The sequence below is a fragment of the Hyposmocoma kahamanoa genome, unplaced genomic scaffold, assembly GCF_003589595.1.
Source record: "Hyposmocoma kahamanoa isolate Upper Pololo Valley unplaced genomic scaffold, ASM358959v1 160, whole genome shotgun sequence".
In the NCBI taxonomy this organism is placed as follows: domain Eukaryota; kingdom Metazoa; phylum Arthropoda; class Insecta; order Lepidoptera; family Cosmopterigidae; genus Hyposmocoma; species Hyposmocoma kahamanoa.
Genome location: NW_020653575.1, coordinates 6946324 through 6964691, shown reverse-complemented (window position 1 = coordinate 6964691; position 18368 = coordinate 6946324). Strand labels below are relative to the sequence as shown.

The 18368-nt window shown below is 38.2% G+C and overlaps 1 protein-coding gene across 1 annotated transcript; it reads left to right on the top strand.

The window, feature by feature from the left end:
- The first annotated feature begins 2597 nt into the window (after positions 1-2597).
- Positions 2598-16414, top strand: LOC113240662 (collagenase-like). Its single transcript, XM_026478026.1, has 8 exons — positions 2598-2661; positions 2778-2820; positions 4113-4275; positions 7461-7630; positions 10728-10829; positions 12335-12480; positions 13887-13995; positions 16160-16414. Exons 1-8 carry the CDS (start codon positions 2608-2610, stop codon positions 16378-16380), a joined length of 1008 nt encoding a protein of 335 aa, XP_026333811.1. The 5' UTR covers positions 2598-2607; the 3' UTR covers positions 16381-16414.
- The last annotated feature ends 1954 nt before the right edge of the window (positions 16415-18368 follow it).

The following is an 18368-nucleotide window of genomic DNA, read 5'->3' as shown; positions in this document are numbered from 1 at the left end:
ACAGTACACAATTTGTAGTCGTTATATTTTGTTCTTTGCTTTTTGTCTGATTTGTCGTATTTTGCGTTGTTTTTTTTTATTGTATTCTTTATTTTATATATTAATTATTTTTATTTTCTTTTGTTTGTCTGTGTTATCAATTTTCGTTTCTTTTTTGTTTCTATGTGTTGTGGCGTTGCAATAAATGTCTATTCTGTTCTATTCTATTCTAGGTAGGTAGAGGTAGACTAAATGCGTTACAGTCGACGATATCAAAGGACTGGCTGGAACAAAGTGGTTAGAAACTGTTCAACAGGATATATGGCATAAACTGAAGGAGGTTGCGAACGGCTAAAGAAGAAGAAGAAAGGGAGATCAGTCGACGTGAGACGAACACTTAAAGCATTCGTATCGTTTCATCCCTCTGGTTCACTCAGCCATTTTGTGTTGCTATCGCCTTGTCGTGTGGTAAACAAAAAGAAGTTTTATTGTACTTGATAGACATTACAAAGACATGCTCTATTTATGGAAGAAAGATCATAAAGACTTTACGAAGAAGAACGTTCAGACCGAGGGCTTTAAAGTTTTACTTGAAATTTCCAAAATTTTTCGACGAGAAACAGCAACAACAACAAATACAAGCTTCGACGTGCCATGATAGTAACACGTACAACGTTATCGTCGTTCGACAGCAGAATGACTTACGGCCTGGTTGGCAGAGTAATGTAATAAACGTCTTTCTAACTAGGGACCACAAAGTAGGGCCCTAGAAATAGTGCAGTGTAATACGCATTTATCTTCTAACCTTTGTCCAGATTATTAAATCTTACGATCTCAAAGAAACTAATAATGCTTAACATTTTGTTAGTATTTCTACGTCGAACTATACCTTTTATTTGCAATACTCAGGTTTCATTCGCCCTGGACACTACCACACTTGGTTCGAGGAGATAACAGGCATCAACTTCGACTGGGAACTTGACTCAAGTGACGGAGATACTGAAGAGGAAGGTAGTGGTTTCGAAGACTACGACAATGAAAACTTCTTGAAAATATTTTCGAAATAAAGAGTTTAAAATATTTTAATCCCGTCTATACTTATTTATTAATGGCGTTTGTACCTTTGGCAACAATAGACCACCTGAGGTCCAACATAAACTCACTCCTGGATACCGGAGCTAGTTTTTGTCATCTATCCATAACAATTTTTCAGTATTATGAACAATATTAACGGAACACTAATTATATGTCCCACATTGTGCAGACTAAACTATAGTTTTGAGAAATCTGAACAATTGCTGTGATCATATGGAACGAAGCTGCGAAGAGTAATGAGACCGTTAAGTCACGAGCAATAGATACGTAGTCATGGACGGTCTAGAGCATGAAGATTGCATAATATTTCACCCGCTCTGTGTTGGGATCGTCTGCAAACTTTGTAAAACAATAATCTCAGTACAGAGTACTAAAAAAACCGACCTCAAAAGTATGTGGAATTACGTCTATTTGCTAAGTTTCATTGAAATATCCCCTAGATCGCCACTATACAGGACTTGATACTGGAGATTAGAAAAATAGGTTCTCACTACTACACTACTCAAAGTATATCGAGAGAAAAACGCCTTGAATTGGAGAAATAGCAAAATCAACTAAATAATTGCTAAAAGTAATTGCTCCTAAATTAACGTTAGGCGCTATTTATAAAAATGAATCTTCATGCGTGAACAGCCACCCTTTGAGGTGGATGATTTTCTTCAAAATGAAATGGGACCACTATGGAAATACAAACAACAAAAAAAGAATCATGAAAATCGGTTCACAAATACCGGAGCTATCGCGTAACATACATACAAAAAAAAAAGAAAAAAAAAGAGCATACAGTCGAATTGAGAACCTCCTCCTTTTTTGAAGTCGGTTAAAAATGAGCTCGCCTTCTAAGGCGTCAACTTAGGTATATGTGATCCGACATTTGCAAAACATGTTTTAATCTTATCATTGATCAAGTCGATAAATCTAGATATCTTTTAATTGTGTGACGAGTAATTATCAAACTAAAATATGTTGACAACAATAATTTAATAATTCGTTTGTTTGTTTGTTTATTTCTACGTACCAATTGCACACCTTGATTAATGGAAAGTTAAGGAATACCTACTTATTAAATTTAAGTAAATTTTTCTTATGAAATCCAGTGACGGCACCAACTAGTCGTGCGCCTGATGACACGCATGTCCATAACAGTTGCAGTGCCACTCAGTTATTTAAATCGCAAAGGTCTGAGGGGCACTACAGTTGCGCCCATCACCCTGAGACATTAGTTGATAAGTCCCATATGCTTCTAATGTCACCAGCACCTTTACCCATCAAAACCGGAACACAGTAATGCTATATTACTGCTTGGCGGCAGAAATAGATAAGATGGCAGTACTTCCCTGGACGAACTCTTTCACAAGGAGCGCTACTGCTACCAAATGTAATGTTCCCAATTCTTTTTCATTATTAATTTGAACTTCGATTTAATTCCAAGTAATGTCTCAGGATAGACGGATTCGCGTGACTTTCATAGTTAACGTGAAGTCCAACTAAAGGTAGCGTACAATTACATTTTCATTAGTGCAGTACCCGTCTATGGCAATGGCACTTCTTGGTATCTTCATTATCACAGCCCTTGTGGCTTCTACGGTAATTAGTAATTTTACATAAATGACTTAGTATTTAATTGTGAAATTGTTTGCAGTGTAACTTTCTAAACACGGAGCCTATAGATCGCATCTACAGTTCATCCCATTTTGTTTCAGATCTCGGCCGAAGACGTGGCAACTTTTCCTGAAGTTATCCGAGGTATTTATCTGAATATTTGGAATACATGGTTGTGTCGTCAAGTGAACTTGGTTGCTCGTGCATAAATAGTTTTCTCACCGCACACTTCTCTAATCTTACCGCTCTCATAACTGAGAGCTACAACTAGATAACTAAGATCAACAAAAATAGTTTTTAACCACAAAATCGGAAAGAGTAATTTTCAAGTTACTTTTCTCTATATCTAATTTCAGTGTCAATTATTATTCTTTAATTATTTGAGTAAATCATCGTGAAATGTTAAATAATGTTTCCGGTTACTGCACTCGAATATTAAACAATACTTCATGATAATAGAAATTTATTGCATATTGAAAATTCTAAAATAAATATAATAATATGATATAGCATTTGTAAGGCATCTTGCCCAAACTTTTTCGTTGACGAAAATGACTGCCCGTCTTATGGTCAGCGGAGGCTTCTACGAGGTGATCCAACAGCTCGTTCGTTAGAAGATTCGCCTGTGTCCTCCAGAGACCCAGGGTTTCCACCGCAAAAGGCACAAATTTGTAGCACTGAGGAAGATTGGCGTATTTGGGCCTGTTGCGGTTCTCGGCCGCTTTGACGACATTGGAGGGGCTACAGTGTTCATATAGCTTCTATGGACTGACGTTATCATATTCTAATATATTTAAATAATTGACATTGCCATCTAAATTAGTTAGAGAAGTAGTAGTAGGAGGTAGAGGACAGCCCCATAGCTAGGGCTAAAGATATAGGTATCTTTCTACATTACTTTTGATTATAGTGATCCTCCCGACCCTTAAGGTATACAAGAAGGGGACTATAACTTGTGCGCGCACTGGAACCTTATAAGTTCGGATTCTGACCCAAGATCAGCAGGGTTGTCACAGACTTTTGTCATTTAACTTCATCCGATTCTCGAGAGGCTAGATCTCTCCCTATTTTCCAGAGATAGAGGAGTAGAGAGCTCCTTATGAAAGTGTTCGTCCAGGAAAGTACTGCCACCCTACCTATTTCTGCCGCCAAGCAATAATGTCAGCATTACTGTGTTCCGGTTTTGAATGGTAAGGGTGCTAGTGAAATTACCGGCACATGGGACTTGTCAACTTATGTCTAAGATATTTGCGATTTAAACCTCTGAGTAGCAATGTTATGGACACGCGTACAGCTTATCATCAGGCGACTTGTTCGTCCCGTCACTTGATTTAAAAAAAAAGAGAAAATTAACCTGAAAATTACTCCAAACAGCTTTATTGTAAAAAAAAACTAGATTTTACATTTTTCTGTGCTGTTACGTAATCGTGTTGCAGAGAGATCAGCGTCAAGGATCGTATCAGGATGGGAGGCGAAGGAAGGCCAATTCCCCTACCAGATGTTGCTGCGTATGGTAAATAACATAGGCACTGTGAACTCCTGTGGCGCTACTATCATTCACGCTGAATGGGGGCTTACCGCCGCTCATTGCACTGCTGGGTAAGTGCTATGGAAAACGTACATGTAGATCCATATGCAACAACCTTAATAATTACAGCTTTTATTAGCAGTAGGGCTCCTTGTGAAAGAGTTCTAGGGAAATACTGCCACTTTATCTATTTCTGCCGCCAAGCAGTAATGTCAGCATTACTGTGTTCCGGTTTTGAAGGGTAAGGGTGCTAGTGAAATTACAGGCACATGGGACTTGTCAATTTATGTCTCAGGGTGACGGGTGCAGTGGCAGTGCCCTTCCGATCTTTGCAAAAGCTCTGAGTGGCACTGCAACTGTTATGGACAGGCGTGTAGCTTACCATCAGGCGCACGACTTATTCGTTCCGTCACTTGATATTATATAAAAAAAGTTTTATTGAAATCGGTTACTGGAAAGTGCGCGAAATCTGATTTATCCCTAGTTTGCCACCCTTAGAGCTGGAATAATTTCTTCAAATTTAAATATGTTTAATATAGAATATGACTCTAACAAAAAATGATTATATAACAAAATTTCTCGAAGTCGGTTAAAAATGTAATAATAAGTTACACACTCATTGCCCTGCACTAGGAAAAACCCTGTATCGCGGATGCCACGGTTAAGCACACACACATAGATAAGCACAAATTACACCCAAAGTCACAAAAGCAATAAGTGTAGGCCACACATATTTCACACTTTTCTATTTCTCCTTTATTGGTAATGTATTTATTTTTTCGGACCTGAATCGCGTACATTTATTTTTACAAATTAACCATGTGCCCTTTACATCTGGCATGATCACGATTGACGGTAAGTCATCCATAATATCAATATTTATAAAACAAACCAAAGAAATCTTATTTGTTAAATTAAAAATAAAGTATTTTTAACTGACCTCAAACAAAAGGAGGAGGTTCTCAATTTGACTGCATTTTTTTTGGATGTATGTTACGCTTACACTTCCATCCTCTAAGATGTTACGCGATAACTCTACTAATTATATAACTAATTTGTGCCCTGATTTTTATGATTATTTTTTGTTTGAAAGAGAGTCCCTCCGTAGTGGTCCCATTTAATTTTGAAGAGAACACATTTTTATACGTAGCGCCTATATTATATTACAAGCAGCAATTATTATTTTAATGGTTGATTTTGCTATTCTCCAATTCAAGGCGTTTTTCTCTCAGTATAACCGCTCACGAGATGCGCTCCTCCTACCGCAAAATGGCGGCTATTTGGTTTCGCAAATTAGAAAAGCATTCAGTTTAAATATAAGTTTTTAAAAATAAAAATTATTATTCTGCATTGCTAAATAAATACTTTCGTACTACCAACAAAAACATCTCAAATAAAACGCAGTAATACACCGCAAATCCTGCACTTAAAAAGCCCTAATTAAATTTTTGGTGTACTTGGATAAATATGATAATATTCCGTTTGAGTGGTTTTAACGTTTAGCATGAAATTACTCCTTAAAGTATAGTTTATAAACATTAATATTCAGGGTAAACTTAAAAAACGCTACTTACGGTATGTTTTCAACAAATAAACACCGAAATCACCAGCCCAAACAATAACACACATGATTGTCGTGACGTATTTTTGAAGTTGTTTATTTTTTTTAAATGACAGACCCAGGCATTAAAATCTTTATGGTTTGCTAGAGTAGTTACCGAAATAGCAATTAATATTAGTCCTTTTACCTGTTATAACTTCGTTATCCGATAAATCGGTATAAAATCATCACCGGCACCTCTAGGTGTGGTATGCGTCTACGGCTGCATGTATCGCGTGAGCGGATATGTACTTTAGAACCGATTTCTATTATCTCCTGTGTTAAGTCCCGTACATGGTCCTAGACTGAAGCAGGATTTTGTTTACCTTGATTTAAGGACATATAAGCTTCAAATCAAGAAAATAAGTGAACTTAACTGCTAGTCGTCCAGGTCGTGGATGTACGCTGGTGAAGGTGTACATAGCCCTCATTATATGTTTCAGGACAAAGGCTATCCACATTGAACAGGTTGAGCACCGATTTTTATTATCTCCTGTGTCCGTATAGTTGCGAACTAGGGGATGAATCCGGGTTTACGCACTTTCCGGTAACCAATTTCAATAAGACTTGGTAATTATGTGTAATTCCACGTACTTTGGAGGTCGGTTTTTTAGTACTCTAAACTGAGATTATTTAATAACTTATGTAACTATAGTTCAGAAACATCCAAAACAGACATAACTGGTTGACAACTTAACTGTCTCAGTCAGCCTTGGCCATGGTAATTGTAAAGAGCCTGAAGTAAACGTTGGTTTGTTATAATTATTAATACAAAGATCGTACACTTAGAAAAAATCGGTCGGATTCGAATCGGCGTCTTCCAGCAATCCGTGCCAGACGCTATGCCAATTAAGTCACGGAACGAACCAGCGGACCTCACGAATTTTTCTATGTGCTTGTTGTTGAAGCTTTGTATTTGGTTTTGAATGACTTTTTAGGAGGAAGGATTTTTTTCTATTAATAATTATATCAAACTAGTGGAGTAATTTCACAAAAAATAATTGAATATCAATTCAATAAAAATTTTAACGTTGGTTTGTTTGAAAAAACTTAACCACTCATCCGTAGATCAAAGACCTATGTGCAAGACTACCTATTCCCAGGAAATTGTACGTCTCGTTCGTTGTTCTTCGCTGTGGATAACAGATCGACCGTTGTTCGATGTTATATTTGGAAAACGAAATAAGATTTAAATATTCTGGAAGCACCTATAGACTTTCCTTAAACGAGATTATTTATCCTCTTTTAGCTGTATAAAATCACATCTGACTCTGTTCTTCGAAATATACACGAGTTAGACCAGAAAAAATAGTTTGATCACCCAAAGTACATGTATCTGTATTCTGGTTTCACAGCTACAGTCCGTACGGACTATCCACATGCGAGCCATCCGCATACGTATGCATCGAGTATTTAATTTAGTGCGGATATATATACATATATATATATATATATATATATGTATATATATTTAATATATAATAGACACACGCTTGGCCACAATCTCACCTGATGTTAAGCGACGATGTTCTAATGCCACACGTGTGGTCCGCAGATAAATCCGCACCAATCTAAAGTTCTATGATGCATTTTACTGTAACCTCTTGACATTTAAAAAAAATAATCTAAAGCCACACAAAAACCCGTATTCAACAGGAGACACACGTTCCTTCTTCGCGCTGGAGGGATAAATGTGACCCGCCCCGAGATTATGTTCGAGACAAGGGAGTTCTACAACCACCCTCTCTACAATAACAATTTACCCGGCGTTGTACAGCCTAACGATGTCGGTCTACTCAAGTTTGGAAGAGTCCTTACTTTCAGTGGTAAGTATGTCAAATACATTAAAGTGCTTTTATGACGTGTAAATTTAACTAAACCTTAATTTTGACTTCTTATCGTGTCGATGGCATACACTGCAATGGTTGCCATCGTGGTAAAAGGATCTACCAATCGGCGTAAGGTACTAGCCGACTGTTGCTCAGGGTGCGCCAGGAAAAGAATGGTACTAAAAAGTAGCAGTATGAGGTCCTTGTGAAAGAGTTCGTCCAGGGTAATACTGCCACCTTACCTATTCCTGCCGCCAAGCAGTAATGTCAGTATTTTTGGTGTACAATCATTGACTTATAAATAAATGGACGACGGGTCTAATACAAAAACCACGAAAAAAATGTCCCAAGTCAACCTATTTAAACGTAGTGACATGTAAAGGAATATGAAAAAGCTTTTAAATTGTAATGTCATCGCAGTACTGTCTAATTTTGCTTGCTTCGCTGTCAGTCGAACAAACGAAGACTAAAGCGTGAATGACACTCTGTATACGATTTTAACGCCCTATAAGTTCGGACACTTTTTAGCGCGGACCCGACGTCCATATAATTGTAAGTCAATGTGTACAATTAAGTACGACTTTATGTCAAACGTAGACCAAAGACAAGCTAGCTTCCGTCGCGCGCCCGTGATGCTCATTCAAGTTAAAACGTAAAAGCTAAGTCAATAGAGCGTACTTTGCCATGACAGTTAGATGCAAGCGGTCTCTGCACGGCGGCGACACGGTCTCCGCGTGGCGACCGGGCGGCTTGGGCGCGATGAATTTCGTGTCGAATAAATGGGCCCTAAGGGTGGTTAGAGATAATATTAGACATAACTGGTTGATTACTTTAATATCCCAGTCAGCTGTGACCATAGGTCCTGTAAATGGCCCTGATTTAGAACAGAAAAAAAATATTTTTTTCATTTTAAAATTGGCATTATTGTCAAATAAGATCCGCATTCGGATAAAATAGTTTACAATCGAAAATATTTAGATAAGGTATCAAATACCTGTTTCTACGAGCAGGTACCGACGTAAAAGTCGTCTCTATATCTAGAGCTTTGATTTAGATATGTTTACATTATCACGATTTCATTAATGAAATGATTAAATTGAGTCATTTCATGTGAGCGTTAAAGCCTAACTGATTCTGAATTATGATGAACGGATTCAGTGATTTTCTACTTCTATATTTAAATCTGTTAACCATATTTCATAAACCATAATTCGACTCATCCGTAGAACAAAGATCTATGTGCAAGACCACTTGTTCTCAGGACATAATACGTTTCGGTCGTTCTTCTTCGCTGTGGATGTCAGATCGAGTGTTGTTCGATATTATATTTCCGAAACGAAATAAGATATATAAATTCTCAAAACACCTTTACATAGGTCTTAATTTGAATAACGAAATTATTCTCGTAACGTACTTATTCTTTTTTCGCTATATAATCACATCGGACTCTGTTCTTCGTATGTGTCGATATCACACACATCAATTCACTGTTTTAAATTCGCTCTTTAAAAAAAATCTACAGAATATTTTGACGCGTGTCAGATACAAATATCAAAAGTTCACAAATTACCCTTAATCTCCTTTAAATTACCTGCCTATAAAATAGTTTCCCCGTCATGAATACTTCATGTTTATAGTTATATATAAACCACACATACACTCCACTCACGTATTACACACACAAACACACAATTCTAAGCAAAACACACTTTCATCTACAATTATTACACAACTAAACAACTCCTTACTCATATATTATACATCTTTCACCTTTTTGCTTTTTTTCCCAATTACTTTGTCCACGTTTTATAGCTTATATAATAACTTGCGAAACAAAAAGGCGTCACTACTCTCGAGGCTGCGTTCTAGTCCTAACAGCATTCTGAAAATGTTTGCGGCTAAGCTCGATGCGCCGATGCTTCAACATTTTATCCAGGTTCTGGTGTGATCATGAGGTTATCGGCGCCTCGAGCGGTAAGTTGCATATACGTGTTCTTGTGTTTGTCAATGTATTGTCCCGTAAATTGTGCCTACTAACAATAGCTTTTAGTTCAAATATTCTGTATCTTTTTGTATTACTAACAAGTGGGCCATAGATGTCCAAATAAATGATTTTCTATTATTATTATTATTCACCTATACAGTTTTTATTATAACTACATACCTTACATTCTAACTCCGTGTTGATTCTCTATTCCGAGTTACTTCTTTTCTTACCGGCTCACTTTAGGACCTGACATCAACGTCATAATTCGACTGAACTGATGCTGATTCAGGCCCTTTTTGCTGACTCAGTATACACAACTCTTCACCTGACACAACATCTGTCAAATAGACATTTTCTTTAAGATTACCATTGTACTTACGTCCTAAGCTTGTTTGTCATGCACCTACTGTGATTCAGCAAATAAATAAGTTATCTATGTGTATATCCATCTATCAAAGGCGCTCTTTTAAAACCAGGCGCGCAACTGACCATGAACACTAAACATTAAAAGACACTTCTGTTCTGGACAGAGTGCATAATATTAAGTATTTGGGACATGTCGTTAGGCCTGATCTCAAAGATGATATGATATGGAAAGGGAGCGGAGTGCTTTATCAGTAAGAGCGAATATGCTGGTTCACAGGTTTGCTCGATGCTCTGCTGAAGTTAAGGTAACTCTTTTCAAAGCCTATTGTACATCTTCTTACGCGGGCAGCCTATGGAATAGGCACACGCAAAAGTCGTACATTGCTCTCCGCACCCAATACAACAATGCTTTTAGGATGCTGTTGCGTCTGCCGAAGTTCTGTAGCGCTTCTTCCATGTTTGCTGAGGCGCGGACGGATTCTTTCGCAGCAATCATAAGAAAGAAATCTGCTGAACAGACTTCGCAACAGTAGCAACAGCATCCTCAAAATGATTGCTGATAGAGTGGAGGGGCCTCTAATGAGGCACCTCATAAATTGTACTAGATCTAAGTTAGAAATAATTTACTAACATAGTTTATAAGTCTGTTACTAATACAAAGTGGGCCTTGTTGTCTTTAATAAACGATATTATTATTAAAAAAAGAACATGTTCGATTAAATTTTTCTCATTCATTGGCAGACCGTGTTCAACCCGTTCGTCTTCAGGCATCGAGGGACATGAACCGCAACTACGACGGCGTCAGACTGTTGGCTACGGGATGGGGACGTGTATGGACTGATGGTAATCTTTCAAGATCCGAATTTCAACATCCAAAATGCGTTAATTGAAGATCGAACATAAAGAAAAATTCCTCTATATGCCAAACTAAAACACACGCGACGTCAGCAGACCTTGAATTCCTCTAAAGGCGACTTCCCACGGCCCGTGGCCCTTTTCGGGCCAACGCAACACGCCATGGGAAGAGGGCCACCCGAGCGCGCCCTCGCTCGCCCGTGACGGCCTGTTCGGATTCGCTTCAGGGTGTCTACTCTCTTTCTCCGTCTAACGTCCGCCCGAAACAATTATTGTCAAATAATCTCAGTACAGAGTACTAAAGTACTAAAAAACCGACCTCAAAAGTACGTGGAATTACGTCTATTTGCTAAGTTTTTTTCGCCACTATACAGGACTTGACACTCGAGATAATAAAAATCGGTTCTCACTACTCAAAGTATATTGAGAGAAAACGCCTTGAATTGGAGAAATAGCAAAATCAACCTTTAAAGTAATTGCTCCTAAATTAAAGTTAGGCGCTATTTATAAATCGACTATGTCAAAAGACAATTTTTAGTATGAAGCTTCATTCACATCATGCATCTTTTAATTTAGACGAGTATTACTTATTTGACGGTAAATGTTTTGGACGGAGAATGGTAGTAGGCTCCTGATTGGTAACTTCAAAGGCGTGGGCTACAGACCCGAATACACGCCCCGCCACGCGCGTTTGGCCCGAGGCCGCCGGACCGAGCTCGCCCGTACAAATCGGTGCGTTTGCATCACGGGCCATAGGAACGCACCCCATGTTAATAAAAATGGAGTTAAATTAATTTGCTACTCCGCGAACCCAGTGACGGTTAAATCGTGTAAATTAGCTGCGCTTGTGTTGAATATTTTTTCATGCTGTTAATTATCCCACCCTCCCTCCGCATAAAATTAATAAAATAAATAACACAAGCGCAACTACAATCACAAACCACCACTAAAAATATAACCGCACCCGAACGCATGTCCAGCGGGGGAAACTGCGCCAGGACAGTCGCCGCATCAAAGGATACGGTGCGCTATCCTCGTGCGATCTTAATAGCCATGCGGCGCTGCACGCCATCGAGCATGGCTCTACAGCGCTGGACGCCCATCAGTCGGTGTTACCAGATCGCACCACCCCACCATATAAGCGGCTACGTCTGCGCTTAAGTGACATCTGTGAGAGGTCATGAAGCTTCTGACTCAGCCGGTACCTTTGCAGCTACCAGAGACTGACGTTAGATATCGCTGTATTAATTATAACATTTATTTTTGTTGAGTCTCATGTTTTACTACCAGGAAATTTTGTTATTATCAATTATATTGACTGGTCGAGCGGTGGCTCTAGTTTGGCATACTGACTTTACTGACGCAGGTTCGAATTTTGTCAGATCGAAGGAATTTTTCTTTATATTCGATCTTTGTATTAATAACAAACTAGTGAAGTAAGTTTGCTCAATAAAAATCAATATTATGTAGAAATTATTCTCGTTTCTTATAAGCGGGAACCCCGGAAATCATGAATTGGGTGTACCTGAGAGGAACAACGAACGAGTTCTGCAGACAGCAATACGGGGGGAGCTCCATCATTGCGGATTCTACCATCTGCGGTCGCTACTACAATGTCACCAGTCAGTCAGTCTGCCACGTACGTTTTCTATTATTAATTTGATGGCTGTGAGTTGTATGTAGTACCAGTATAGCTCTTTGTGAAAGACTTCTGTCACCTACACATTTCTGCAGCCAAGCTGTAGTGTGATCTTTATTGCGTTCCGGTTTTGAAGGGTAGGTACGGGCGCTGGTGAAATTACAGGCACATGGGACTTGTCAACTTATGTCTTAGAGTGTCGGGCACAGTGGCCCCTCAGATCTGTGCGTTTTAAAGCTCTGAGTGGTACTGCAAGTGATAGGTCACGAATTGTTGGTCCCGTCAATTAGAGGAAAAAATTACAAGAGCTCGAGTTTTATAATGGCAAAAGTAAAAAAAAACACCAAAGTAATATTGTATTGACTTTTCCCAATAAATACCACAGGAAATACAGATATATCATTAATATCAATAATAACTCCTATAAAAGGGCTTGTAGGGCAACTTCAGGCGCTGCGTAGACGGAGCAACTTTTTTTGAACAACTGTTTATGACGTTTTTCATATAATTTCAAGAAACCGCGCAGACATAGCAACTTCTATTGAGAGTTTCTTAAATAAATTCTTAATTGCCGCAACTAGAAACTTGCAAATTTGTACCGGTTGTCTCCAGTTGCTACTTTCCGCAACCGGCAACCACAACTCGTGAAGCAACTTCACTCCCTCCCCGTCCCCCGCAGCGTCAATCTTGACCGTGAATTTCTAACTTCTAACTAGACCTTATAATTGCTACAACCGGCTACCGTTAATGGAAACTTGTAAAAAGTTGCCAGTTGCGTCAACTAAAGTTGCTCCATCTGCGGACCGTCGGAACGAAGAAGAACGAAATTAGTAGATAACTTTTCTAGATAAAGTGAATAGGTATTATATAGGCGTGCAATCGTCACTTTCCACCGGGTGAGATGGAGGTGACATGCGCATTTATTTTACAGATTAAAAATGCCTAAATAGGAGAGTCACAAAATTTCACGTATATACATAACATTTTCTTATAGTTCGTATTATTTTTAAAATTTTCATGTGATAAAAGCACGATTGACTTATTTATTTATTCAGAAAATATGTAACAATATGCACCATAGCGTTACAGCAATTCAACAAACAACATGAATGAAAATAAGAACAAAAGATACTAATCTAAATTAAAATAAACTACTAACTAATATCCATTTTGATCACATGATCACATGTGACTTTTAAAACCAAAGGTACTATTTATTTAATTTTATTTTGAACACATTCATAGCCACGCACTGGGGAAACTCTGTATCGCGGGTGCCAACTACCACAAATTTAACCTAAACTCACTCGAAATCGATCGAAATTGAACCCGGATCCTCTGCGTGGTATTCCACCAAGGTAACCGTTCGGCCAGGCAGTAGAATTATTATTGTACATGTTTCTCAGGGCGACAGCGGTGGTGGACTAACCGTTGTTGATGATGATGGAGAGATTTCCCAAGTCGGTATCTCATCATTCGTGAGCAGCCAAGGATGCCACGTCATTATCCCTGCTGGTAAGATAAATACCTCAGTAGGGGTAGCATGACAGAACGCGACTTGCGTAAGAGCGACATTGAAGCGCGAGATATTTTCTCTATGCGAAAACAGCAGTATGTCGGGCTTAATGTCTTATGTGGAGTTACACCATATCTAGTAGTAGAAGTAATCATAGAGAGTGCACGAAAGGAACCTTTCCTACACGACGTTCCATTATTTTCATTTAGGTAAGAGAATCATAGACAACAATTCTAAAATAATCTTCGTTTTCGTTGCACTCTTGACAGAGCAGTCGTGGTCATCACAAAGTGTGTTAAGGGCTGATGTAGCTCGCTTCATGATATCTCCCTATCTTTTTCTATTAGTGGACTCCGTGAACTCCCTCGTGCATCATGCAAAGGACCGCCCACTGCAGACTTTATTTGGTCGGTCTTTCGCATGGGTAACTTTCCTCATAGTCCAGTGCCCTCTATCCTGCCGACAATCCGACAATAAGATGCTCTATGGTGTCAAAATTCCATTTTGAGACACACCGTGACACACCTTTAGGATGCGAGTTTGTACCACAGTAATAAGACGCAGCTTGATGCTAAGTTCTTGAAGTATCGAGACGTTTGCACAAAACTCGATCCACGATACCCTAAGCATTGCTCTCCAGCACCACATTTCCAACTGAACTTGCACTTGAACTTAAGTGGCAGTCGGCGGACATTGCTTGCAAAACTGATGACCGATGGGGTCAAAGTGTTCTCCAGTGGCAATCGCATACCGGAAGACGCAGCGGCAGACCACTCACAAGGTAGACCGACGATCAGGTGAAGGTATTGGGAATCCGCCAGACGCGAACTGCACGTCCTTTGGGGAGGCGTTCAGCAGTGAACGTCTTTGGACTTAAGTAATGATAACAGAAAAAATCAACATCATTACATCAGCCGGAAGACGTCAATTGCTGAACATAGGCCTCCTGCAAAGATTTCCAGACTAGTCGATCGGACTCGACATGCATCCATCGGATACCCGCCGCCCTTACCAGTTGTGGTGGGCCACAACCTTTTAAAACAATATTACTTTAACCTTAAACGACTTTTCGTACCATAACGCGCTTAAGGTAAGCTTATTGTAATGTTAAAACTATGATGTTTTATTGGCAGCTTTGTGACTATTCATTTACTGAGTTCGTACTATGACGCGACTTTATAATTACAGTAATATTGCTCTTATGTCAAATTTAACAATCTTAAAATAGTTACCGGATGCAATGGAAACAATGTTATTTTCAGTTTTAACGTCTTAATGTTGATTTGTAATGATTAAAAGTTAAATTTAACTTGTTTATTTACATATATCTCTTCAATATTTTGTATATTTTTTATTTAATAGCACATAGGAAATCATTTCTCGTTAAATAAAAATTCGCGATGTTTATTTCGTAAAATTATAACAGCGCCATCTATATGCTCCTTGGCGAAGCTAACAATTGACACTAGACTATAATTCCGAATTCACAAAGTGACTATCAAGACTCAGCTTGTTTTATTTATTTTTAGGAAATGAAACTATTTTTCCGGATTTAAATCGCGTATATTTGTTTTTTCAAACAAACCGACGTTTCCTGCCCTTTACAGGTCCCATGATCACGGTTGACTATGGTTGAGTCAACCGTGACCATGGGACCTGTAAAGGGCCTGAAACGTCGGTTTGTTTGAAAAAAACATATATACGCGATTTAAATCTTTATGAAATGCAGAAAAATTATTGAAAACAACGTAATTTTAATAGATTTTACTATTATTTTCTTTTTTTAACAGTCAAATTCTCTGAATGTAAATAGCATTAAGTACCTACTTAAACATTCTACTACAAAGACGATTCGGAACATCAAAAAAAAAGAGATGGCATTGTATAGTTCACATAGCGTTATCTCTTTCCTATTTTTAATAAGGAATAGACAATATTGGGAAATCATTCGTTCTTTCAATCACTTTTGCAATAATACATTATTTGGTTGACAGGTTCGTCTTGGTACGAATATTAGTAATATTTATAATAAGCTTACTTTAAGCTTACATTGAAATAAGATTGTTTTTGGAAAGGTTATGGTAGGCCCCCAGGTCCCACTGAACGCCTTCTAGATTATTGCTACATTCTATTTGTTAACTTTTCTAAATTTGATTTATACAGGTTTTGCTCGACCTGGACACTACCACTCTTGGTACACAGAGGTAACAGGCATCAACTTTGACTGGGAACTTGAGGACGGAAGTGGTTCCGAAGAAAATGGAATTGGTTCCGATGAGGTTGATAGTGCACAGGATGAGGATGAAAACAGTGCACTCGAAGATAAGAGCAGTAGCGAAGAAGAAGAAAACTTTTTTAAGCTCCTTGTCCACGGCTTGTGGTAAAATTCTTCATGAACATTAGAAATTAAAAAAATATCAATGTGTAGTGTTATTTATTTCACGGCCTCAGCTAGATAAAACTTGTTGGTTTACGTTATCGATTTTTGCGTGATGTAATTTATTATCTTTTAATTCAGAAATTGCGATTGTAAAACGTGTTATTATCATGTACTTACAAATAAATGGACGACGGGTCTAATACAAAAACCACGAAAAAAATGTCCCAAGTCAACCTATTTAAACATAGTGACATGTAAAGGAATATGAAAAAGCTAAAACGTTGAATTTAAATTGTAGTGTCAACGCAGTACAGTCTAATTTTGCTTGCTTCGCTGTCAGTCGAACAAACGAAGACTAAAGCGTGAATGACGCTCTGTATACGATTTTAACGCCCTATAAGTTCGGACACTTTTTAGCGCGGACCCGACGTCCATATAATTGTAAGTCAATGGGATACTTTCTTTCATTACCGTAAGCTACACCCGCGTGACAACCTAGTCTCGAAAAGGTCATATAATTGTAAGTCAATGGTTATTATTGATAATATGACTTACATGCACGAGGTAGTCACACGGTTATGATATATTTTGTTACAATTAGGCACAAAGAACAATAAATACAGTAAAAGCGTTAAGTGGAAGTGGCACTTGTGCCAACAGTATGCGAAGTTCCACATGCTTGATCTCAATCCGCCATTTTTGCTTTGTATGGTCGTGTCAATTGTCATAAGTCATAATTAATATAAGTATTTTGATACTTTGGAGTGCAAACATGATACTCGCACATGTAACATTATCAACATGTATTATTATGTAACATTATCAATGGTGGTGTTTTATTATATCATCGTCAAGTCTTGTTTTAAAATAATAATCTCAGTACAGAGTACTAAAAAAACCGACCTCAAAAGTAGGTGGAATTACATCAATTTGCCAAGTTTTATTGAACTCGGTTACCGGAAAGTGCGCAAACCCGGATTCATCCCCTAGTTCGCCACTATACCGGACTTGACACAGGAGATAATAAAAATCGGTTCTCACTACTGAAAGTATTTTGAGACAGAAAAACGCCTTGAATTGGAGAATAGCAAAATCTAATATAAAGAATAGCAAAATAATTGCTCCTTATAATACAATTTAGGCGCTATTTATAAAAATGTATCTTTATGTGTGAACTGCCACCCTTAGAGGTGGATGGTTTTCTTCAAAATTAAATGGGACCACTATGGAGGTACCCTCTTTCTAGCAAAAAAGAATCGAGTTATCGCGTAACATACATAAAAAAAAAGAAGAAGTCGATTAAATTTTTATTGAATTGATATTCAATTATTTTTTGTGAAATTACTCCACTAGTTTGTTATAATTATTAATACAAAGATCGAACACTCAGAAAAAATTCCTTCGATCAGAGGGCCTAGCCAACGTGTCTTTTTGTTAGCGATATCGCCAATGGAATAGAAAGACAATGTATGGGATTGACATAAGCGTACGAAATGTCACGTGATTTAGCGTAACGAACGATAAATTGGTAGCCAATGTTAATCACTTTCTATTCCATCAAACGAAACGTCCAACGCGTTCGACAACTCCCATATAAACCGTAGCCAAAGTGACAATTTTGACAATCGCTTACGCTCGCTATCTATTCCATCGATCGATAACGAAGCGATCGCCAACACCTTGTAGAAAACGAAACAAAATGGCGATTTTATAATCAGCTGGTGAAGTTTTGTGTTGTGTTTGTGCAAATTTTTATAAATAACTTTGAAATGCATTCGCTTCGACTCTTGTGGGCTGCTCATAATGAAGAAGTGTGGCTCAGGCGTCAAAAAAGAAACGTTTCTCGGCGGTCCTTGGAGCAAATCGGCGAAATGCCGGTTTTATGTTTCGGGAACCATTTAGATTGGATAAACAAGCACTTGTCTCCACCTACGGGCCCATACCTGTTTGAGAGGAACCGTAGCATTTCTACTGGAAGTTAAGGTAAAGAAA

Coding starts and splice junctions, on each gene's coding strand:
- LOC113240662 (XM_026478026.1), top strand. CDS start 2,608: ATGGCAATGGCACTTCTTGGTATCTTCATTATCACAGCCCTTGTGGCT. Junction 2,662..2,777: donor CAGCCCTTGTGGCTTCTACG/GTAATTAGTAAT, acceptor ATTTTGTTTCAG/ATCTCGGCCGAAGACGTGGC. Junction 13,996..16,159: donor CCACGTCATTATCCCTGCTG/GTAAGATAAATA, acceptor TGATTTATACAG/GTTTTGCTCGACCTGGACAC.